The sequence below is a fragment of the Chinchilla lanigera genome, unplaced genomic scaffold, assembly GCF_000276665.1.
Source record: "Chinchilla lanigera isolate Chin_1 unplaced genomic scaffold, ChiLan1.0 scaffold00095, whole genome shotgun sequence".
Classification (NCBI taxonomy): domain Eukaryota; kingdom Metazoa; phylum Chordata; class Mammalia; order Rodentia; family Chinchillidae; genus Chinchilla; species Chinchilla lanigera.
This window is the reverse complement of record NW_004955496.1, coordinates 1,231,561-1,257,484: the sequence shown is the minus strand read 5'-3', so window position 1 is coordinate 1,257,484 and position 25,924 is coordinate 1,231,561. Positions and strand designations below refer to the sequence as shown.

General features: G+C 39.8%; 1 protein-coding gene across 8 annotated transcripts in view; it reads right to left on the bottom strand.

Moving 5' to 3' along the window:
- Positions 1-2,377: 2,377 nt before the first annotated feature.
- Col25a1 (collagen, type XXV, alpha 1) overlaps positions 2,378-25,924 on the bottom strand; it is a 415,634-nt gene continuing 392,087 nt past the window's right edge. For 2 of the 8 annotated variants that reach the window (XM_013505431.1, XM_013505434.1), the window contains 8 exons: positions 25,011-25,046; positions 23,391-23,444; positions 19,386-19,439; positions 17,983-18,009; positions 16,821-16,874; positions 12,831-12,908; positions 10,988-11,026; positions 2,378-7,493 (listed from right to left, as the gene is read on the bottom strand). In XM_013505431.1, coding sequence (XP_013360885.1) covers positions 7,491-7,493; positions 10,988-11,026; positions 12,831-12,908; positions 16,821-16,874; positions 17,983-18,009; positions 19,386-19,439; positions 23,391-23,444; positions 25,011-25,046 — 345 coding nt within the window. In that variant the 3' untranslated portion in view covers positions 2,378-7,490. Of the gene's footprint in view, positions 7,494-10,987; positions 11,027-12,830; positions 12,909-13,386; positions 13,474-16,820; positions 16,875-17,982; positions 18,010-19,385; positions 19,440-23,390; positions 23,445-25,010; positions 25,047-25,924 lie in introns of all 8 variants that reach the window. The other 6 variants (XM_013505433.1, XM_013505438.1, XM_013505432.1 and 3 more) reach the window with 5 other exon arrangements.

Here is a 25,924-nt window from a genome sequence, read left to right as displayed (position 1 = left end):
CTGGCATTAGTGTAGATGACTTGACCTGTGTAGCCTACGCTGGAGAAAGAAGGAAGTGCAGTTGTGTGGGCACTGAAAGGTACAAGCCTGCTAGAGAGGGAGTTACTGGGTAGGAAAGTCTGGCCGGAGAGGAAAGAGAAACCAGAATAAAATGCATTCAGCGCATTATTCCAGGGGAGATAATTCTAGGGATTTCTGACAAAGTCAGCAGGTCAGTGCTGTGGGTGGTAGAACTGGATGATGCAAAAAGTCAATAGAAATGAGGTGTAGGAAGATGATGGCGTGTAATGTTGGTTGCATTGCCTATGTGGACATTGAAGTCACCTGTAAGAATGGCGGCATTTATCATGAACAGGAAGACTGTAAACCAGGTGCCAAGAGGGTCACTGAATGAAGAGAATGTCTGAGAGGTCAGTAGATGGCTGTCAAGAGGCGAGGAGAAGGTGTTGCTCACCAAACCACGTGCACCTGAGAGGCACAGCATCTGTGTACACGGGTGGAGAACTGAGTGGTCAGAACTGGCATGAGGCGCAATGAAGGTAACCAGCTTTCCCTCCTTCACCCTGGGAGATTTAGCCACTGCTGCCCAGGGGAGTAGCAAGAGTGATCTCACAGGTTTAGATAAGACCCTGATAAGGAAAGAAAGTTCCTACAAGAGACTGCAAATGCAAGGATGTTCACCACCTTGCATTAAGGCCACATACAGTCCACTGAGAGAAAATAAAACAGACTAGCAGTGTTTTACAAAGTGCAGACCTTGGGCCTAGGCCGTTACCACCACCTAGGAGCATGCTAGAAGTATCACTCCCCAAGTCCCCCTCCAGATCTGCAGTCAGAAATGACGGTTATCAGCCCAGAAATCTGTGCTTTTGCAAGCTCTCCAGGTGAATCTGATGAATGCAAAGGCTGAGAACCCCTCATCTAGGTCTAGCTTCCCAGCTTTGAAGGATGGAGAAATGCCAGTAGACACAAATGGAAAGAAAGGTGACTCAGGAGGTCAAAGTTTGCTGTTGCAGTGGACAGTGACACCACGCACACTGTGCAGGGAACAGATCTGCACAACAAAACCGTGGTCCTCAGCCGCCGTGGCTCCCACCACCCAGTCATCAGCCCCTTCCTTGCTTTTCTTCTGATTGTCTTCAAACCCCTCCCATTTCTTTACATTTTTCACCTTCTCTGGCCACTCTACAGGTGCTATTCTGCCCTACTTCATTCAAAAATTAATTTAGACTTGAGAAAGGTCAGAAATGTACGAGGTCATATTGATGGGGTGGGGCTGTGGATTTGCTGCTGTGGGAGAGGAATGGGTGGACGTTGGGATGGGTGGCATCCCACCGATTTTGTCTTCCATCTTGTTGCCCTGAATGGCACAGGAGGCAGGTAGCACCATTCACCAGGATTCAGAGGTCTGGAAGAGAATCAGGTTGAGGGTGCACATGAAGACTTGCGGAATATTCAGCTGGACAAGGCTGACAGCTGGCCAGGAAGACGGACACAGAGAAGCTTTATGGAAGGAAAGCCCATGTGTTCTTCATGGGAATCAATGAGCTTGGGGGAGCGAGAGGGGGAGGTTCGGAATGAATGAGAATATGTAGTAGAAAAGAACAAAAGCACAAGATAGAATAAAAGGCAGAGCCCTGGGAGTCCTCACTGCATGACTGGGTGAAGGAAGAAGAGCTAGCAAAGGACACTGATAATGAGGAGAAAGCGATGTGAGCACAGACACATCCGAACTAAGAGCGTTTGAAAGGGTGGCTTGATTGCACCCGGTGTGGATGCAGAGTTCAAGATGAGCACTGAGTGGTGCTTTTCCGCAGGACCTGGAAACAATGGAGGCTTTGCTGGAGCCACTCAGCCACCCTCCCCAACTCAGGAGTTACTTGGTGATTGTTTCGTACAGCAGCTATTCTCACAGCAGGAATGGCTTGAAGGGGAAGTGGGGAGCAACTGAGTATAAGTTAATTCATCCAGATAGGAAATTCTGAAAGAAAGCAAGTTTGGACAGGAAGCTCAGTTTGGAAACACTAGTCCTTAAAAACCCCCAAAATATGAGTTTTGAAAAATCACCACAGCTAAGCTCAATGTTGAGGTTGCAATATTGTGCCAATTAGAATAAAATTCCTTCTTTTTTCCTTTGATGGTAGTAGGGATTGAACCCAAGGCCTTGTCACTGAGCTATACCCCCAACCCTTTTTTATATCTTATTTTGAGACAGAATCTTGCTGAGTTGCTAAATTGCTAGGCAGCGTTTAAATTTGTGATCCTTGTGCCTCAGCCTCCCAGGGTGAAGGGACTGCAGGCATGCATCGCCACTGCTGGCAGAAAAGTCAAATAAATGTTTGTGGACAGTATTGAAATCAAAGAAAACAGGTCAACGTTTTCATGAACATCAATAAAGCTTTATAACAATACAATTCATTATCATTGGATTAATACTGTCATAATTACACACTTTTTACATTATGAAAATAAGTCATAAATAGTGTAAAAATAATTCTGAAGATCAACTTCTCACAAACTAGGAACCCTGAAAATAAGTTTAAAAAGTAAATAAAAACAAATTAGAAATGGAACACCATGCAATTATTTCCAAACTGCAAATCAAAAAACTTCACGAGCCTTTTGATGCAGTAATGTCACTTGGAGCAATGACAATGAAACTGAAATAAGAAATCAATCAGGGAGAATTCAGTCTTTCAAATATGTACACGACTGAGATAATCAGGGTTGTGCCACATTTACACTGATAAGACACAACACATTCTCAGAAAATCAATTACATGAGACTGGCCCACAAAACATTTTAAAGACGACCACTCTGTAATGCTTGCCTTTTTTTTTTTTCATTTTCCTCTTAGTTTGTATTTATGTGAAACTTTTTGCAATATAAAAATAGCTGCACATAAAGATGAACTTTAAAATGTAAAAAACACAAAAATATAATATTTCCTAAAGAGAAATCAGATACATACATCTTTAAAAATGTTAAGTTGAATGAAACATTTACAACAGTATAAAGTATATTCACATAAATGTCAACAATATGTAAGACATTCTTTTGTGAATCCAATTTGTTAATATTTCTGAGATATGTGAGACTATCAAATGTATTTTGGGAAATGTTGGTACTTCTTTTGTCAATAAATCAAACATAAGTAAGATTGAAGAAGTCTTCCTATTTCCAAGAGTATTCTGTTAATAAGCAGCATAGGCAGTTTATGCACTTAATATAGCTTTAATGAAAAAAAATACTGTACTAAGATTGGACTAGCAAAAAACTAAAATCACTAAAAATTTAAGTTGGAGGAGTATCTCTTCTGGCATGTAACAAATCGAGCTAATATATGAAGAAAAATGGAAAGTAAAGGCTGAAAATTTTTATATTCTAAAACAATTGGCAGAATTATAACTGAACAAACATGGAAATTCTACTAGGGCTGTGAAATTTTTTTTTAAACAGCCAGAATCCAATGGGATCCTATTATTTTTGGAAAGATAAGATTCCTTTCACCTTGACTTCCTAGAGATATCAAGTCTTTGTTTGCAGAGATTAGAAAGTCTAATTTTTGGTAGTGTTATATATTAAAATCATTGATTTTCATTTCTTGCTAATGTTTCAAGCATCAGCATCTCCATGTTGCTTAGGATCATTTATTAGAAGATGTTAAAACATCCCCAGAGAAATAGAAATGCTGGGCCAGGGGTATAGGTCAGCAGCACAGCACCTGCCTGGCAAGCACAAGGTCCTGAGTTTGATTCCCAGTACCAAAAAAAAAAAAAAAAGAAATAAAAGAAAAAAAGAATTCTAGGTAAGGTGATACTATATATAGCAAAGGAGAAAAAGGATAAAGAAAAATAACTTTTTATGCTTCAATAGTAAAATTTTTAAAACTTGAAAATTGAGCACTTTTCCTAAGTGAAAAAATACAAGATACCAAAGAGAATTTTCCTAGAGGTATGGACATTTGGTTGTGACCATTTTCCAAAGTAGCAGATGTACACATGCACACATTTGTAGGCAAAGGATGTGTAGTATAAACCACTTGAATAAGTTTCTTCTGTCCTAGTAGAACACTATATGCACACACTGTAAGTTCAAAAACGAGACATTTCTACTCAGAGAAATGATAGATATTCTAATGTTCTCTACAAAATCAGAAGAAAAACCCTCCAGGACCACTTTTGATAATGAAAACTGGAAGAATAGTTTAGGTGTGTTACACACCAGGTACTCTATGCGAAGTGTGCAGACTTCTCAAACATAGTTTGTGTCAATTTCAATAAAATTCTACAAGCTAAAAGATGAGCTGAATAAATGCTGATAAAGGCTATGATGCATGAAATGAACAGGAAGTAAGGGGATCCACCATCCAAGTAAAAACATATCATCTGTAGGCACACCATTTTACATTAAGAAAGGCTGGTCATTGAACCATAACTATAGCAAATTCATGAACTTTAAAAATAAAATCACACACAAATAGGTTAGGAATGCAATTAGAGAAATGAAATTATCCATAGTAGAGTTGCATTGTCCATAAGGAAAAAAACAAAAGAAATATATTAGCACCAATGAATAGGAATGGAAAAGAAATTTTAAAGCTAAAACATACAATGGTTTGCATTCTTTAAAGATGTTTCATCAGAAAACATTTTCACTGTCTTTTATATATTTTCTTACTTCTCTATCCTATAGTATACATTAAAAGAAAGAAATCTTTAAGAAAAATGTTATCTACCAACATGTATAAACCATAATTCATTATTAACTAATTTGGACCTTATTTGAGGATTCTCCATATTGATGACAAAATGGATGTTTGAAACTATTTTAATAATCCAAAGTTTAAGATTACCCATGTTGGCAAAGACCTAGCAATTCTGCTGAACAAAGAAGAGTCTCAGCATTCCTTTATTTTTCTCAAGGAAATAAATGTACTGGGACTTTAGGGCTTCCTTTAATCATGGAATAAATTGATGCTGTAAAGCTGGCTATAGGGTAAAATTCCAATACACACACAGGACAGCAATCTTTGAGGGGCTATGTTTAAACTTTTTTTTAATATGTGAAATGCTTCTCTTTTGATGTAACATACTCATTGGAGGCTTTGCACATTTTAAATAGTGACCCACTGCAATGCCTCTCTACTAAGGAGTAGTAAGGAAGACGAAATATAGTCACCAGACTTTTCTCAATATATTATAGTTGGTTTGTCTGAAGAGAATACAGTTCTATTCCAGTTCAATCTTTCCAAACCATTTAAGACAAATTGTTTCAGACACTGAGCAATACATGATCCTAACCATGTCATACAAAAAATTGTTAGAAAATGCCCTCCATTGTTTTAAAAAGGCTAACTTGGCTTAGGGCTTTGGAATGTTACTAGAATTACCACCAATTAGGCAGATCTAATAGTTTAAACATCTCTCTAACCTTGAAAACTTAGTATTATTTTTTTCTGTATCATTGAGCATTGGGTTACAAAATATGAAAAAGAACAGAAGGATCTTAGGATCTTTGTTGTGGAACTATATCTTAACTGCTGTTACCGTAAGCCAATGGTGAGCTGATTTCCCTGCTGGGGGTGAAAACTAGCAAATTTCTCACAAAACAATACAGAATCATTGAGGGACATTAAGTTCTTGAATGTGCTCATGGTAGCCTTCCTCATTGGCATGTTTCTCCTTATGTAAACTTTCTACTTAAACCACTTTACACCATGCCGCCAACTCTTTCCTGTGCAAATAAATTCCAGTCTAACATGGTTAGGCAATTTTTGAGCAAGCGATGAAAAAATACTCTTTATGGCAACTATATTTCACAGCTTTCTGAGATCTCAGATTTGGTCTGTGGATTAGAGAAACACTTAGAAATGTAAAAAAGAAAGAAATCTAAATATAGTAAAACTTAGAAAAGCAATCATAAGAAATAGACATGAGTTAATGCTATCAAAGGTGATAAAATCTTGCTTTATATTAACTGATAATCTCTATGTATATTACATTCATCATGTAAAAAAGTCAAAAAGTACTAAAAAAAAGCTTAACTTTCATGCTTTACAATGATTGAGCTGAAAATGGAGCTTTTTTGATCTCTTCAATTATCTAAAACAAGAAAGATGTTAGTAAAAAGTCATTTGACAGTTGGCACTGAGTTAGTATGATTTTGAAGACCTTTCTCTAAAAACTTATTCAAAGAAGATATGATAAAAACAGAAACAAATATCTTCTAAATATTCCTCGGAGTAAAAGAAAAAAGCATCAAAAAGAACGGAAAATACTGTATCTTTGTTTCTCTGGAGAACTTGTAGAAAATGTTGGCTACTGGCTGGATCTCAGGAGGAGTGAAAGCTGTCGTGCTGGCTTTGGCAGAGATGTCCCAGGGAGCCCTCTGCATCTTCAGGAGGTGACATGTGGCAAACCTCTCCTTGAGACTTATTTCTTCAGCGACCTGAGCTTCAATGGCACGTGCATACCCTTTGTCCTCAGGAACAGCGTGGCCATTCCAAAGATCTCCTGTCCCAAAATGAGCTGCGGCCTCTGTCACTTTCCAAAAGCACCCAGATTAACACTCACTGGAATCCAGTTTATTAAATAAGAAAGTCAGCTGTTCTGGGTGTTTGTGTTTGTAAACCACTTTCCTACTTGGTCACATGAGAGACAGTGCAGAATGCTGAACCATTTCTCTTCTCACGTCTTCACTGCCAAGGGCAGCCCAAGGAAAACTGGCAGCAGCAATTGGCTCAGCCCCTTGGCATTTCAGCCAAGGTGGCCACGAGAGCCTATGACACCAGAAGCTGTAGATCTGCAGTTGGAACTGCAGCTCCCTCAAAATACAAGACCAACCATATGTGTGTGCTCTCCACCAACTTATCTCTTTTTGGCAATGAGCCACGGTGTAACCCCCTTGAGATGACAAAAGGAATAAGAGCTCAGATGTAATTGAAGGACTCATCAAGCAGCATGCTAGTGTCTAGGTTTGCACAGCAAGCAGGTGGGACACACAGTCATGCTTTTTTTAGTCAGTTTCAGTGGGAGGTGTGACCGTGAACCAATGCTAGTAGGGGAGGGGAGTGGGAAGAGTGACAGCAAACCAATCAGTTGGTATAGTACATGTTCACAGCCTCAAGTCCGTATTTGGTCACAATTTCATGTAAACGATTTCATGGAGCTCTCTGTCCATGCAATTAACAAGCTCAAAGTAAGAAAATAGCAAGAACAACCATTCTCTATCACTGAAGTCCACATAAATACATATCCTCATGTAAGAGATACTGATTTATATGTTTTGCTGGCTTCTCACTGCTTTCATAAATTGCCCAATTTCAAATGTGAGTGGAGAAATGATGGACGTGTACTACCGCACACAGGAAGGAGCAGCTCTATGTAAACATAGCTCAGACTCGTAAAATCTGCAATTCGGTTTTCAACTATAAATATAGAAAGTGGACCATTATATACACAACTTCATGCTTGGAAAGTTAGATTCGTCACTGTAGAAAAACAGACAACAAAAAAGACAGATACATGGAATTAGTGTGTAGTCTTGGGTGACAATTCCAAATTAACATTAATTTTAAGAAAGCTGGTAGAACTTCCAATAGAGGCTTTGAGCATTTGACGGGGGTTGGGGGTATCTTGCTAAGTTGCCCAGGCTGGCCTCAACCTCTTAGGTAGCTGGTGTGTGCCACCACCTCCAGCTCTGTATCTTACTTTTCTGAATTCTTGGATGTCATGATGATTTTTATTCTACATTTAGCCAATCCTTTCTTTGCCACTAAGAATTTTGTGATATATGCTTCTTTTAGTAACTTTCCTGGGAAAGCAGAAAACTAGGGTTTTATCAAAATGTGCTACCACTGAATTCCATTGTATCTTTGTACCTCCTACATTCTCTGACCACCAGAATCCTACTGTGGAGAAGGCTCAGGTTTCTGGCCTCAGTCATAGGGCTTAGATCTCCAGCACCCGCCTGCGTACAATGCTCTGTGTGTCTCTGGGTCTCTGTTCTCCTTTCATTTGTCTAGTTCTGTCCCACTGGAATGACGGGTGAGGCAGACCTGCCTGCTGTCAGGGCTCGAGCTCTGTGATAGGTCCCACAGTGACCTAGGACACTACAAATCCCTGGTTTTTCATTTTGAGCAGCATTATTATGAAGGCCTCCTAGAGCTGAGGTTAACTCTGAGAGGCAGAGGGGCCTTATTGTTTGAAGAATAAACTTATAGAACAGATCTTGGTGACTTGAAGTTTAGTCAGAGAAAAATCAGCAAGAAAAATGAAATGCAGAGAAGGCAAGCAGAATGTTAGAGGCATCTTCATCCACCCTCCATGGGTGACTGATCCAGAGGCAGCTTTCAGTTAATTAATGTTTTTCTCTCTCTCCATGAAAGATAGATGCTGCCTGGGGAATGCTCAGGAGGGTGTGTGCTTTCTTCATGCACAAAGTCGCTTGGCATTTGTATATAGTCTATCATCTCAGGGCCCAGAGATACACCCATGGGATATATTCATTCTCCAAAATCTCACTTATCTCAAAGTTCAGCTCCCGTGCAAGGTTGGATGCCATGCCAAAATCTATATATCCACACAGTTTGAAAGATCTCCCCATCCTCAATTTGAAAATTTGATTTAGAAAAGGCTGCTGTTTGGCTTTAGGAAGATTCTGCTGCAGATTTGTCAGCCCTACCCCAAAATACAAGATTAGGAGCAGTATTAAGAAAGATGCAGGTGTTGTATTAGAAGATGAGGCAATAGGCACTTCGCTACTGAATAGTTTCTGATGTCTGGCTGAAGATGGAAGAGGAGCTCAGTAGACTCCATTATCTTAATATATTCTCCTATTTACTCACTACCAGAATTACAAGGTGAACTGATACATTATACTTCAGTTCTAGTTTAGCAAATTCTCTGGTTGATAAATTTAGAAAATGAAACAAACTATATCTTAAAGGAAAAGTGACTTAAAAATCAAGTAGTTTTGCATGAAAAAATGACTACTGACGATAGCATGCCAACAGGACTTGCTCATCACAGTGATATGTGCTGCTGCCACACCCTGAATCCTATGTTAGACATTTGCCATGTGTTTTAGAGTCTAATGAAGCCAGCAGTGTTTATAAGTGTGATCCACTTAAGAGTCATTAAAGTAATTTACTGACCTTATTTTGAATACATTATTTTAGAAATAATCTGGGCTGACTACTTCAAGTAGTGAAGTTGACCACAACACAAATTTGAGAATATTTCCTTTTTTTTTTTTTTTTTCTTTTTTTGATTTTGCTGGGGAGAGGTGAAAGAGATTGACCATACCGATTTTCATTTGTGGGTTGGGGGTGCAGTAAGCAATCCTGAAATTTTATCACTGAGTTATTTTTCTTTGTGCAGGAAGTTGATAGATTCATGAGATCTTTAATCTTATGTAGAATATGCTATACATTTTATGGAAAACTGAGTATATAAAAGGGAGGCTTCTGATTTCCTAACACTATCAATACTACTTTGAGGCTTGCCAACCCACCTGCAGGCATTATTATTAATATGCTCTTACAAAGAGAAAATGATTTAGAGGAGGCCAAAACCAACAGCAAGCCCAGCTCTGAGCCCTTCACACCTCTCTCCAGGGTGCTGATGACTGGATAAAAACCATTATCCTATCAGATGACGGAGTTCAGAGAGCAAGTGGTGATCCAGGAGCAGGATGACATTACAAGGCCGGATGGGCCTTACAGGGTCAAGAAGGCTATGCAAGAGGTCTTTATCCTGGGGCCCACCTGACCTCAGTCATGATCAAACCAGTATCTGGCAGGCTGAAAGTGGAGTGTGGGAAGCCACTAAATAAATGATGTGGCAGAGAGCGCAGGCTTTGCTTTCCTGGGCCAAGTAGGGGAAACGGGTGAAGGAGGAGAACTGTGCAGGGTTTCCTCACAGGCGGAGCCACTGACCTCCAAGGCAACCGAGAGTCTCTTGTTTCTGTAACCCTAGTTTGACACAAGTTTGCCAGTGAAGCCTGCCTGTGTGGGATTGCTGAGCTCATAAGATGCTGGAGAAAAATCATTCCAGATGACCAAAGTGCTTGTCTAGGTCCCCTAGCTCATGTGCCCATCGGTGGGCCTGCTGTCCTTTGGGACTGTGTGCCCAGTACTGTGATCAGGTTCACACCATCCTTCAGAGAAGACTTGGTGTCTCGGGAGCATGGGACACACGCAACTCTCCTCTCTCTTCAGGTCCTGCCATCACCCTCACTGTCCCCTACTGTCCAGCTCTCCAAGCACTATTGCATAGCAGCCCCAGTTTTGGAAGTTCCTTTGCCTCCTTGAATTGCTGTTTCCTCATCTGCAGGTTACTGTATGGATGGGAGGAAATGACAGACACCCCCATATGAAAGAACTTCTCACACAGCCTTTGCACAAGAAGGTCTTCTATAGAGGACATGTTCCCATCCTTACTGAATACATACAATGTCTACGCACAGCCAAATGAAAAGGTTAGAATAAACCAGTGTGGAAAGAATGCCAATTTAATTAGCTTCTCCTAAGTAAATCAAGACATCACTGAAAAAAATGTTTTCTGCTTTCTCAGCTTTGTGACTCTATTGAGAGGGTTCTACCATGTATTAGTGCATTTGTCTTCACAATTGAGTAGAAATAGAAAAAGAATCACGATTAATCATTTCAAGCAGTAGGAAAACAAAGATCTTACTGACAGATGAACCATTATCAAGATGCACTGCCCCTTTCCATTCCAAACTCAGGACTAGATAGAGCAGGTGGCAAAGTACAGTGCTTGCCAAGAGCTGTTTTTACTCATCCGTTTTGGAAGAAGTCAACAGTAAATATATTCATCCAAAGATATGAACTGGAGTCTTTTGCTTTTTGGCACTCTAACAACTTTCAAAAATGTCAAGTGCGAAAGGTCTGTTATGAATGGAAAGGGCCAGGTCAAGTGGAAAGGACAGGAATTCTTTTCAGAAATAAGTCCCTAAACCTACCTTCTGCCAACAGCCGGGCATGGGTAATCCATCTGGGCCCTGTTTCAAAAAGAGTAAGAAGAATTCCTTAGACTCACCAGGAGTGATTACACTTCATAGTTCCCATGCTCAAGGGCTTAAAAAATGGATTTTTACCTGTAGGGTGACTTTGGTCATAGCCATCTTTTACCTAATTAGCAACTCCCAATATATTGCCCAGTGTTAGTTAAGTGAAGATAATTCAGATGTTTTCCAAAGTGAGTACACACTTTCGAAAATATCTATAGCACAGAAAAATCTATACCTAATTTTGTAAAAGCAGTTTATAAAGCATAGTAATCAAGTGGTCAGTTCATAGTTAGACCTTTACAAAAGAAATCTGTACTATAGCTCTTAATTTCATTAAAATATATTTCACAATTATCTTTACTAAATAAACCAAAATAACTTTTCTTCATGGTCACTAAGGACTATGACTAAGTTCATGGCAGTGATACTGAGTGATAAACCATTTCTATCTGAAGTGTATAGTTTTCCACAATCAATATCTTTTATTTTCCTATATTGAAAGTAGATATTGCAAACATACTCAGTTGAAAGATAGGCAGCCTATATGGCAGTACAATGTTAGTCATAGCAGTCAGTAATTTTTTAATTTAAGGTCTTCAAAAGTCAGCTAACATTCTGAATAAAAAGTTTTTAAATGACACAAATTTTTAATCTAAAATATAAGCATTCTTCAGATACAAATGATACAAATGAGATGGGGAAAGTTGATATATTATGAAGGCATGCTTGTATCCCCCCCACAAGGTGGTTATAAAATGATTTTTATCAATACCAAGCAAACAAAATAAGACTGGCACTTCCTACTGAGATTTTCTATTGCCTGAATGACATTTTTTGCCTATAAATAGTCTCTTAATGGACTTGAGAAATATAAATTTACCTTTAAAGAATCATGCTTGTAATTGAAGAACCATATAAAAACATGCAGATCAAATATAACATAACCATACAAAATTTCTTTATACTTTAGAAACTAAGAATATACTTTTTTAAAAAAAAGTGTAAAAGGCTTGGAAGTAGCTTTATAAAATATTTGGGAAAAATTGGTGATGCCAGATTGGTACAAGGAGAAGGATCAACCAGTAGAATTTTAGATTTTAGTATAAGGAGGATTTTGAGTTCATGCCAATGGATATAGGGGAGTGGCGTGTGCTATAGGAAAGTGAGTTTACGAAGGAGAGACCATTAAATTGAGAAGGTTACATGACAAAGAGGAGGATTTGGGCTGCAGACAATTATTTTTGGTCTTCAAAGAAGCTTGGCTTTCTTCTCTATGGTCTCTTCATAGCATTCCCTTGAACTGGTTAACAACAGCTGACAGAAGCTTAATTCTGTAGGTTTGGCCTTATTTCTGGCCTGATAAAAGTTTAGTGCAAAAACAAAACAAAACAAAATAAAAAACTACCACCCCCCCACTTTATTCCTCTTAGAGAAAAAGGGAAAAAAAAGTTAAACTTGGAAGTAAACCCAAGAGTTAAGACCTGATGGTGCCTACACATCAGATATTTTTGTATAATTTTAGTGTCATCCTTAAGTGTTGATTAAACTTATTAATATTCCAAAGAGCACAGATCCATTAGTCATGTCAGTTGCGAGGACAATGTCGTGGATGAGTCTGTCTTCATGAGTAATGTGTGTTTGCTCTCTTGCCTCCCGAGGGAGCCCGCTCATGCACATGCATGTCGTATGTGTAGCATGTAAAGCTTTCTCAGGGAGAGCGGCTTTACACTGACAGATGCACATGGAGTCAACAAAGGAAGTGCATGCAGGGTGGTAGGAGAGAGAAATACTGTACCAATTGGCAAGGGGCATCCAGCCCGTCCAAGCCAGGCTGGCCTGGCTCCCCTTTTTCCCCCTTAACGCCACGGAATCCCTGTTTGTAAAGATTAACTCATAATGTTACTAACGCAAGAATTCACTCATGTACAAGTTCTGCTAAAGAAATAACACTAGAATAGCACAAAGCTGGGAGAAGAGCAGCTCGGAGGGGAAAAGTGACATTCAGGGACGTGGGTCTACATATCAGAGCTGGGCCCACTCCCGTAAGAAGGGCTGGTCTGGCAGTGGTGGCCTTTGCTTTGGAGGGATGGAGAACCGTTGGTCCCTCCTGAGGTGGCATAGTCAGGGTCCAAAGGCACAGAAGCACTGGGGAGTTACAAAATCAGGCAAAGCTAGTGCCAGAGAAAGGTGTGGCGCCACCAGGGTGACCCAAGCCGCAGGCTTCTTAATGTAGAGGTCCATTGGAGTTGCCGCACCATGTGGCCCTGCTGTCGCTGGCACCCCCCGCTTGCTCTTCTCCCTTCTCACCCTCACACGCAACATCCAGACACGGCACCGTGAGTCGGACATACCAACGGGCAGGGGGCATCCAATCCGGGAGCACCCTGTTCTCCTTTCTCCCCTTTGGGCCCCTTTTTGCCTTTTTTTCCCTTTTCCCCCTGTGGATGGATACAAGGGTTTAATGAAAGGCTTCATTTGGGCAGGAGAAGGAAGGTGATTCAGAAGGTGGCTAAGCTAAGGAAAGTCTGAAAGGGCATTTACCACTGTTTGCTGTCTTAGAAGAGGCATGGTGTTATAAAAAGAACTTACACTCCCCAAGTGACAATGGATTCCTGGTAGCAGGTTGTGGGATTTTTTAAGATACCTAAGCCAAAAGATGATGATGTAAAAAAGGCTGACACATCAGACAGGCAGACCCATGTGACTTGTACCACAGTGCCGCCCTCACTGTGCTAGGGGCCTGGCAATGTTGACAGGTACCAGGTATATCAGAGCCAGCCAGTGGCAAGAGGACTTCCGTGGATGAAGGTATACTTTCCCCAATTTTCAATACTTGTCAACTTGCTTTTTTTTTTTAAAAAATTCTGCAACAGATGCAAACTGTATTGAGCCAAAGGAGAAGAAAAGGAAAAGCAGCTTCCCTTTGAAGTGTACCTGATCATATCATTTTCTTTTGAAGCTCTCATCAAAAATTTCAATATATTAAGTATGCTTTTAACACTTTTAAAAATTGAAGGCAAACACTTAGTAAGTCAGGTAAACAAAAGTTGAAGTGCAAATACTTTGTAGCAATGCCAATCGGAGAAACAGACATTTATAAACATTCAGGTCTTCTTTAGCTCACTCATTCACTGATCTCATGCCTCCAGTTCTCAATGGTAAATGAATTTCCAGATTATTCACAGTGTAACCAAAGCCAAAAGGAAGAAAATAAACCTGTTCAAGAGGAAAAGCAGTTTGGACTAAATAAAAATGAGGTAGGCAGGATAATTACACGGTGGGAATGGAGCCATGGAAATTAGTATTTAGGAGTGAAGGTGAAGGTCGTGGGAGCTCTGCGTAGATCACAGTGCTGGAGGAATTAAGGAAAGGAGGCAAAAGGAGGAGAGGGAAGGAATGCACCTCAGCTGTTTCACATTAACATAAATCTCTCTGCATATTTATAGCAGGGAGCAGGCCATGCAGAATACAAAATTCGAGATACATATTTAAATTAGTGTGTTCATTCTGCAATCAGCATGGCAGTTACAATAAAACTGAATAATCTCTGAAGCAAAACAACATGAATATTCACAGGCAGAGACATACAGCACAGAAACCTATGCGATACACATTCAGATTAATACGTTCATTCTGACAGCCCGAGCCAAAGCATTGCATTTATCTCCTGTGTGCCAAAAAGATTGCCTCAGAAAGCTCCGAATCAAAAACACTTGGGTTTCTTGACTGTAGGGGAGAAGGAGAAATTCTGTGTGGCTTAGTGGATCACAACTGAAGACAAAGACATGAAAGTCATGGTGAAAGAACAGGGAGGATAGGAGCGGCATCATCGGGAAGTTGTTTCTGCTCGGAGGTAACTCAACATCCTTCCCGAGCCAGTCTCTCCAGTGCCAGGACAGAGTGATTCAGGCTCCCTTGGGTGAGCTCTTTCCTCCCAGGCAGTGGTGGACTCATCTTCGAGTAGGTGTGACTGAGAGTGGGTGTGCTGGGTGTTACTAATCCAGACTTCGATTTGCTATCTGTTGGATGAACTCAGATTAACCACTCAGCACAACAGAGCGGTCATAGAAATGTTACTGTGCTAAGCTATAAGCGTCCTTTTTCATTATTTTAGTGAATATCAAGTTTTATGGAAAAGAGACACTATAAAGAAGATTGCATCAAGGTTATTATTAATCAGCATGGCTTTGTAACACATAGTAATTGCATAGAGCAGCACAATTCTGGGTATGAGTACATGAAAGCTCTTGGTATTTTAATTCCCCATGTCACAGAATGATATATGCAAACTGTTCATCTTTAGACTTTAACTTTCCTAAATACAACCCTCTAATCATGGAATCTGTATAGGGAAACACTTTCACGTGAGTGATTAACATTCTGAGGAACAAGTTGCAGCTTCATGCTTTTATAAGCTATAATAATGGTTATTTCTTGTTTAAAAGATTCTAAGAAGGCGTAAGTCATGGTTACAAAGTTTTTGGAAAGATTTTAGACTAGTATAAACTATTAGGTGGATATAACTACATATAAATTTAAAAATGTAGTCACCTTGCACTAAAAGCTCTCATGCACAGTTTACCTCAAAACATACTCTATGTTCACAATTTATAATTCAGAACTTTTTTATGCCTCAGTTTTCTTCTTTGTGAAATGGGGTAATAATAGCACCAACCCTAGGACAGTGTTGTGGGGGTTAAAAGATTATTGGAAAAGCACATATGTGTTCGAAATAGGTGGCAATGTTGGTGATAATAGGGCTTTCTTAGCAGAGGGGGCCAAGTGACATTTAGGACCAAAAACATACACAACAGGCTGCCTATCCTCCTCTCTTTGACAAATTTCATTTGGTTTTGTTTTTCAGCAGCTATGAACTTCACTGTTCAAAAGAATTGACCAAGTTTTAAAAACAATGTGGTGTTAAATAGTTCAGGACATGAATTAATTTGAGAAGTACAATGCTTTAAATTGGAATTGTGAGGGTACAATTTCAACTATTTGAAGGTTTTCATTGTTCTATTCTAGCGCTGAATTTTCACTGGCTTCTTTTGCTTTGTCGAGTGTAAAAAATTCTTTGATCAACTGGGTCCAAGGATCAAGCACAGTACATAGAGAAAAAGCAAAGGGGAGGAATATAAATTAAGTTTTAAAATCCATAATCCAAATGTTTGAGTCATAAAACCACACTGCTGGGTACTGGTGGCTGTATATTCGGGAGCTGATGACCCGAGATACAACCCCAAACTCTCCCCTTTAAAAATCTATCTCTATTGCCCCGAATCTGGCTGAGGCAAGTCCTTGATCTGTGTAATGGACTCATCTATCATACTGGTTGTCCTACATTTATAAAAATCTAGAAATACAACATTTCTCTTTCTCCTGGGCATGTCGTTAAGACGAATGAGATGCTTGCTTTCCAGGGTCAGGTAAGCTCTGCCAAAATACCACTGCAGGTTTGTGTGATGTAATTTTACTTTTCTGAAAAATGTTTCAAAACCCCTAGACATTACATATTTCAAAGGGTTGGTGTCAGGTAGTTGAAAGATTATAGTGTAACTAGCTGGGGATTAGAATTTTTCTCCTGTGTTAGACTGTGTCCTTATTTCTAGTGGTGTCGCCTTTGCTGTTTCTCTTTGAAGACCCCTCAGTTCTTTAGATCAGGGAAAAGGGTGTTTTTGGAGCACAGGACGGAGATGAACAAGATATCTGACAGATCACACAGGTCAGGCAGAAAGCCGACAGTGCAAGCAGAATCACATAAAGCACACACAGAGGGAGATGTCACCTTTTCCCCCTTTTCTCCTAGGTCGCCTTTCTCGCCTCGTGGACCAGGGAAGCCCTGCAGGTAAAGCAAAGCCCAGAGATCTATTGGTGCAACTAGCAGAATCACATTGGGAAAAAAAGGAACCACCTTACAATTTCAGCGATTTAAATGCAAACATAAAACATGACATGTCAAACCATCTAAAAACTTAGGTAAAATAGTACTTGGAAGTGATAGTTTTCTAGCCTCTCAATGACATATACACAACAGATTTCCCACTTTTGCCCCAAAGAAATGTAGTGTGGCACGAACATCAGAACGCTCATTAGGATCCTGGCAAGTTCACTGGTTTGTGTGAGCTTGGGCAAGTCACTTACCTCTGTGCTTTAGTTCTTTGCTTGTAAAATGGGTTAATGAGTATCTACCACAGTGGTCAATGTGCTAACTCAAAATACAAATAGAGAGCAATGTAAAAGACAGATAATGGAAGGGAAGAGGTCTTTCTCAAACAAGAAGGGTAATCTAGGGATGGAAGTGGATGTGAAAAGGAATGAAGGTGTGCCATGTACACGCACTAATTCCCCAAGAAATACACTCGTTATGTGCTGCAAAAATGTACTAGCAGAAAGAGTGAAAAGTGAAGTATATAAGAAAGTATCAGAACCAGGCTTGAACATAACAGGTGCTCAATAAGCAGTAACTAATATAACTTTGTGTCATTATTCACATAATACAGGATAAGTGATGTTGGTTTCTAGAGGCATTTACTTTTTATAGCATTATGATAGCAGAAGAAAATGTATATAGAGGCTTAAGAGAAAAAATATTGCATAACACCCTTATAAATGTAATATCCATTCCTTAAGGCTAGCATGAGAGATTGTTGATTTTATGCATATTTTGTCCATAAATGGAGTATGCTGATGTTGCGTCTCCTAAAATTAGGGAAGAATTTTGAATTGCTAGTATCTACTGTCAGGTTGTCAGTTTTATACCATATAATTATATTTGCCTTTATGTGTATCTCATGCAAATGCTAGTGTATTTTATATTGCTGTCTACATGCACAGCAATATGTTCTATGCATGGCTATATGCACAGAAAGACAAGTGCTCTTGCTGTTCCTGATGGAGACCATCAGACTCTGTTAGGATAGGAAGATGTTCATTGTGCGATTACTTACATCAAGACCAGGCTCTCCATCTTTCCCCTGCCAAAGAACCATAGTAGCTACATTAGTGTTCCTAAGTTTCAGGAATAGGCTGTGGTTTCACATAAGGCTGCCTGGCCATGCAACACTGGGATTAGAACAACTACTTCAGGAACGTGAAAAGTATTCTCTATTGATTAGTGCCACAAACTCCTTTCAATCATGTTGAGGAGACTGTGAGGGTTTCAGGTAAGAGTCATTAAAATTTTTCTATCATACATGGTTAAGTCAGTTGGTCATTGACTGCAGTTCAATGCTTGCTAGTCAAGTGATCAGTTTAAGACTGAGGTCATAAGCAGAAGCACTGTTTAGTTGATGTAAAAATACACCAGCACTCATCGAGGATGTGAACCAATGCTACTTCAATAGCTTAGTAGTTAGTTCATAAATGTGAAAACCATTTAAAATTTAAATTTGGCTCTTACAGATAAGTATTACAGGCATGAAAGTCCTATCTATTTTTTAGCAAACTTTGTAATGTTTCCCAAACATAAATGGAGACATAAGACTGTTATGCAAAGATGATAAATTCATCCCTGCAGTGCAGATCATCATGGTGACAACCCTGGTTCCCCAGCCTTGGGCCACCTGTAGTTTCCCAGGAGCTGTTGGAATTCTATTTGACTTTGACATCTATCTCAAAATCAGCATCTGAAATGACCATGGCTTAGGTTTATCATTTCAGCTTACCCAAAGCAGGTGAAAGGTGCTTGAAGTCCAGAAACCTTCATACAGTGTATGTTTCCTACCTGCCCTATTGATCCTGTCTAAAGCCAAGGTCATGTTCTTGAAATAAGCTTGACACCTCAGTTTGATTCTGTGTATTGAGAATTTCCAGATGATAAAACACTATCAATATTCTGTGTTTTGAAGATCATTGGTTGTCATGGTGATTTGGAAAAGTCGGAAACACGATGGTATGGTAAATACCCATTTCATGTGGAGAGTAACTTTTACTACCAAGGGGTATTTTTAATAAATGACCCAGTGGAACAAACTGTGACAAAAGTCATTGTCAGCAAAACATCCACACCCACTGGTAGACACAGTGGCCTGTCAAGGAAGGGCCAGGTATGAGTGTCCAGTCAGTGGCTCAGGGCGGGTGCTGCCTGACAGCTGGAATCCTGCTTTCAGTGTGGGGTGGTGTTTATCCTACGGTATCTCTGGTCCTCTCAATCTTGTGAGGTGCATGAGATGTGCTCATGGGAGAGGCAAGAGAGTGAAGGGGACCTGTCTGTGAGGAGTGTGGATAATTAGTGGGTCATCCTTGCTTTTCCAGTGTGATTAGTTGGCCCCACAGAAGGGTTTAACCATGTCAGTTACAGGTCACAGAGGCATGCTTAGGGTGGTGACCACTCGAGTGACAGGCAACTCACAGGCAGGCCGTAGGGCCCTCTGGGTCCAGGCTCTCCCATAGCTCCTTTTTCTCCCTAAAAATGAAAAGTAGAAAGTCTAATTCATACATGTACATTTGTGAGGAATGGACAAAATATATGGTGAAGGTTTACATTTAGAAAGTATTACAAAAACCTGAAAGGTACAATAGATGTGGTGAAAGGGAAAGAAGTTGCTCAAAGGGAAGGAACAACTGGGATGAGGGAAAGGAGTTAAGAAAGAAAGAAAGAAGGAAGGGAAAAAATATATATGGATATACAAGGATAGCTGGGATAATTGTACTATTGGTTTATTGAAAGGAACATTGAATTGGTTTATTGAAATTTTTCTTTTTTTTGACCAATTTTGCATGCTTACCTCTGGTAATCTGAACAACTAATTTGAAAACAACAATATGCAATATAACAACCATTGTTGAATCCCTACTATCTTGATTAGTGAAACTCTGTATCGTTTCTAATGTTTTTTAAATTATTTTTTATTCTCTTTATTTGTTTGATCAGTCTTGCATTCTTACATCTGGTAACCTGAGCAACTTTGTTGACGATAACAATATGTAATATAACAACTATTGTTAAATTCCTATCACCTTATTTTGAAATTCTGTATCATTTTTATTGTTTTTGTGTTGTTTTGTTTTTGTCTCTGTTGTCATTTGTTTCTTTTTTCTTTAAAATAAAAACATTGAAAAAAAGAATAACAGTAAAGGACATTTTGCTAGGAATCCTTCTCAAAATATTCACCCTCATTTTCTTTTTTTTTTTTTTTTTTTCACCCTCATTTTCAACACACTTATCCCATCATTCTTGCAACACTCTACAGCAGCTCTGGAGTCCACTTCTGTGAGTGTCTTTAGTTGCACTGTTTTGGTTGCCTCAATGTCCTGAATTGATTCGAAGCATTGACTTTCTGTAGTCATTTTGACTTTGGGGAAGGAGCCAGAAGTCACACAGTGCCAAATCCGGTGACTAAGGTGGATGAGGACACAGCATCATGTTTTTACAAGCTGCCTTTCCATTGGATGGCACCTGACAGTGGCAGCATTCACAGTATTTTTACCACACCTCATAATTTCAGTGCGACTCGGCACTGCTATATATGATTTTTAAAATACTGAGGGAGCGGGAAGAGAGAAAGAGAGACAGAAGTGGGAAATGGGGGCTTAATGGGCAGGGTAACCGGAGCCAGAGAAGTCTAGTTTGAAATATCTCCACAGATGACAGTGGGTCAAGTTTAGAAAATCTCCATAGATTATTTTGACACCACCTCTCCCTTTTATTTCTGCAGAGAACTTTGGCTTGGTTTTGTTTTTCAAATAAATATGCTGGGGTTTATTTGGATAAACAAATCACTAAAACCTTGATTTGTGAAACTCCTCTTTTAGATTAGCCCAGCTCAGCTTGCTAAGGCAATTCTATTTCTCTGGCCAGAAGGAGATACATCCTTTCTTCAGAAGGAGATACACGTCCCATGTTGGGTGCTCTGGGAAAGGTGTTCTTCCTGCCAAAAAGAGACCTGCGGACAGTCTATGTCTCTCCTCTGATTCCCTGAGGTGTGCGTGGAACCACTGCCACCAGCTTGCCTAGGCAGAAGACACAGCACCAACGCAACGTCTAGAGCTACTCTCTGACTCATTGCTATATGAAATGTCTTCATCGTTTAAGCCATTTTGAATTTAGGTTCTAGGGGCTGAGGATATAGCTTAGTGGCACAAGTGCCTGCCTGGTAAGTGCAAGGTCCTGAGTTCGATTCCCGATACCAAAAAAAGAATTTAGGTTCTGTCTGCCAGAGCCAATAGCATCATAACGATTCCATCTTGAATACACTTAGAAAGGAAATATTAGCGCGGGTGTATGATGTGTAACTTCTTTTCCTACAGTGAGTAGTTCCAAAGAACTTCTGAGCCTCTCAAACTTAACACGCTGCAGAGTTTGAAGCAGGCATGAAGCCAGATGAAAGATTCCACTGCAGCAGGGGCTTCAGGTGCTCATGCAGTTGATGACTAATGCCGTCACTTGTACTTTGAGAACTGCTGCGGACCAGGCTGGGAAATGCCTCCTTTCTCTCCGCCAGTCTCATTTCCTGCAGGGCTTTCCTTTGCCACCCTGGGAAATGCTGCTGGGATGCCTCTCTTTGCTGATTCCTACCTCTTTCAAATCTGAAACTTCTTCAAGAGTCTCCAGCTGGCACTGTGATGAACTTTGAGAATCACTCTGCAGGTCAGCACCCTGGGTGAGGGCATGGCAGGGACTGACACAGGGTCCAGTTGAGATAGGTGACACGCAGAGGACTTTACGCTGTGCACTGTATGACTAAAACTGGGCCTTCAAAAATTCTCAGCAACTTCATTTGCTCTTCAGGCTAATCCTGCTGGGGCCCGAGACCTGACAGTCTTGAGAGGCCGGGCTGCAATCGGAAGTAGCAGCTGATTTAGTCAACAGTAAACCCTCTTGAGCCCATGGCACTCTGCCAAAAGACTGCCAGAGATTTGCTGCTCCAATTTTAGTACTGAGGCTCAGTTACTTCATGCAGTGCTTGAAAGCGCATCTGCCCTGGCTGACTTGAAAGCTAAAATATTTAGCTTTTAAATATTTTACTTAAGATGATCCTGAGAAGCTGTCAGTTGGATCTTAGAAACAAGACAGCAGCAGCTTCCAATCCAATGTCCGTTAGGACTCATCTGTTCAGAGAACCATTCTTGGATACACCAGGCTCCACCATGTGCATACCCTATTTGTTTTCACAGTGGCCTTATTCTCTGCTTATTCTTACCTAACGGTAAGCTCTCAAAGGTCAAGAAAAATAACTGCTTTCTTTGCAGCAGTAAATGTAAGTATTAAAAAGATTATAAGGCAATAAATTAACTATAATGGTAGTTCAACGTATAGAGGCAAAATAGGTTTAATGTGAATAGAAGGAGTTTCCATCTCACACTACAAGTAATACCATGCTTTGCATATAGTAGCATTAGATAAATATTTGCTACATGAATGAATTCACTTTATAGGACACAGAAGCAGGAAACTGAAAGGCATATCAAAGAAATCACTACCGAGACCTCTTTCTTAAAAAAATGTTTCCAGGCTGATGAAAACTATCTAGTTTAAAAAAGACCACAGACTTGCACAGTGATGCATTCCAACTTTTTGAAGCACTCTCTTATAAGATACTTTCTTTTATATCCTGTCCTAGATGGTGGGGAAATTGATGACACAATTCTATTCAGATACACAAAAAACTTCTGTGTTTTTCAAGGTGAGGAAAAGAGAAAGTGGGAGAAAAACAGTTGGAGAAGGAGACAAGTTCCAGACAGAGGACCAGCTGCCGATGCTGCAATTTTTTTGTGTTGGACATTTATCTTCCATCCTCAATATCCTTTTTCTGTTTTTCTCCTAAGGATATGGATGCACGGCCTAGCCATAGAGAGGTTAGTGAAAGGTTTTTGTTTTATAAGACACTGAAATTGTTTCCTTATGGCTAAAAGAAAAACAGGCCATTCTTTAGCTTAAAAAAATGGGAGCACGTGTAACTATGCAGAGAGGAACACTTAGGTTTTGTAATTTCCTTTGGAAAAACATCGTAAGTTACTCTGAATGAATACGGTAGCTTTATATTAAAGATTATCAGCCAGAATATGTAGTCCTGGAAATTGTAGCCCCATTGCCTTCAACCTTCTGGATGAAGGCCAAATGAAAATATCTTCCTTATGGGTAAAGGAAGAAAAATCAGAGCTATTTATTTTAGCTATGTAAATGTATGCATTGTTTTCATTAAGGCGGCTCTATTTTATTTTGTAGTCAGTGGTTTTCTTCTCTGGGTGTTTGAGGAGTCTGAATAGTATGCAAGATACTATATTTTCATTGAGTCCTAAGGAATCCTTTATTTCTTTTGGAAAATGAACAGCTCAAATCCAGCTAATGTGAAAAAGCCGTGCTCTGTCTTCTGCAGTACGCAGTTAAAGCTTAATAATCTCTGGGGCAACTTACTCTTTCTCCTTTGGGACCAGCAGGGCCATGGGGTCCCATAGGGCCATCTGTACCCTAGAAAAAGATAAAAATAATATGAGACCCATGACAAGGGCTGCAGGAAACACAGTTATAATTTATCCTGGACTTTTCCTGGTGGATGATGCCTTAGGTTGTCAGTGAGACAACATATCTTTATTCTCTATGCTTTTGGTCTAGTGGTTTTGAGAAGCTCATGCTATAGGGATGAATTATATAACTGCATATTTCAGTGAAGAGTCTACCCAAAAAGCCATACATCATGCTGAGATAGAGATTTCCTCCCTGACTAAACGGAGCATCTTCACTTGCCCTCCCCCCATTCTTAACATGAGAAATGTATCTGTCCTTTCTTCCTGTCTCCTATTCAAGTCCTTCTCCTACATTCACTGCCACCTGGACCAGGCACTCTCAGAAGCCTTGTGTTGCACCTTTTAAGTGGCTTGAATAGTTATATGAGTAGAAAAAGTAATAAATGAGAACAGCTCTTAACTGTTCAACTCAGAATCTGTGCAGCTCTGTTGGGAGCAGCAGGAGCTTATAGGGAAGAAATTGCACTTCTAGCTTATATCACAGTGGCTGAAGTCACCGGCCTGCTCCTTGCAAACCGGGCAGCTGGCTTGATTTAATGGCATGATTGACTTCCGGCCTCTATCCTTCATTCAGAGGTAGGATTTTGGTGGTAGAAGAGGTATCTTTTGAATACATACAAGGGACCCTGGGCACGGTGAAAAATAATAACTGCTTAAAGCAGGGTGTTAGAACTGAAAAGCTTGGAATTCCTTTTAGATTCTTAAACATGTAGCAAGGATGTCAAGTATGTTCGCTCATTTTTCAGGAAGATTAGGTGTAGATTTGCAAAATATCATAATATTTTCAAATGTAGGAACTATGTCGGCATAATTATTCTGTAAGAATTCGTTTCTATTCCCAAGTTCTGTTTTATTCGGTTACAGCCTTGTAATATGAAAGAATTCAGAGTTTCAAACTCATCCTAGTGTTAGTGAATGTCCATCGTCTTAAATGATGCTTCTGACTGCCTCAACTCAAAGCATATCCTTGGAAGCCTTGTAAATACTGAGTATCTGTTGCTAAAATCGAAGAGATGGTGCTGGAGAGAACCAGAGAAGAGACAAAATGACAGAAGACAGACAAGTCATTTCCACGAACAGAGACTTGAAAGTTAGTCCAAGGGAAGAGTTTCATTTCTAAGATGGACATAAATCTAAAAGGAGAAGCAGGTTAAAGTACATTTACATTATTTTAATCATTGCAGAGCCCTCTGTCACGGAGTTACAGGCATGCCAATTATTTTATTGATTATGAACAAATCTGCCTGGGATGCTAAGACCATGAAGTCAATCATATTGGTCATTTTTCTCACTTAGGAAATTATCGAGACTTGCACTTGGGCTTTGAAAGATGTTCTGGGAGTTTAGTCTGTACTTCGGATAGAGCTACTATCCGTTCTGTCACCTGCCCTCTCTTCCACCATCTTTGTCCACCTTCCTCTTTGGCTCCAGCCTTCGGTAGCATCTCACCACCGGAAGCCCAGATTCACAGCCATGAAACATGTCAGAGCAAGACGAGGGGCTGACTCACCCGGGATCCTGGCTTTCCGTCTAAGCCAGATGCTCCCTGTGTGATTGGGTTGGTAGCAGGGATGTTGGGTGTAACACGAATGACAAGAACAGAAATTAGTATGAGGAATCGGAGAACAATGCAACAACATAATAGGCAGTCACAGGATTCTGGGATGAATATCACATTGCTACATATTGTTAGTTTTTTAAAAAACACATGACAATAAACATCCCACAGATGATGGCATTTTAATGACATTTCTATCAGGCAGACTCTTATTTAGAAACCCAGTTAGTGAGGTTTATAAAATGGGCTACAAAGTAGTTACTGACAATGGTAAGAAGCGCCTATCTAATTTCCATATGAAATTCATTTCCTAAGACTACTTTACTGGATATTTCATTGAGTTCTGAAGAGAAGATAATGCTGATCTCCTAAGAAAGTGTTCTGCAGAATAATCACGTGTAGCATTTCAGAGCAGTGACACAGAGCTATTGTTACAGTTTTAAAAAATCGTTTACACAACAAATGCTGGATTTTAACGCGTCTGGATGATATTGACTATTCACTGTTTTCTGAGTTGTTCCTGCTGTTCACGATTGTCACCACTAGAGGGGATTCTAGGAACGGGAAAAAAACTGGGGAGGGGGTGGCAGAGGCAAATCTTGTGACCAAAGCAAAAAGATAACTCCGGAACTAAATGTGTCTACAACTCACTTCAAATAACACTGGTGTTGAAGCCTGAATGGACACTGCCTTAAAAACCTGTGTTCGCAGGCAATGGATGCTTTTCTTTACCTGGAACTCCACAAACTGTATGATAAAAAATGACATTTTGGATGCTAGTTTACAGAACAAGTATTTTTTTTTTTTTAATAAGGCTTTTGCATCTTGAAGTCCAAGTATTTATTTGTAGTAAGTATCAAAGATAT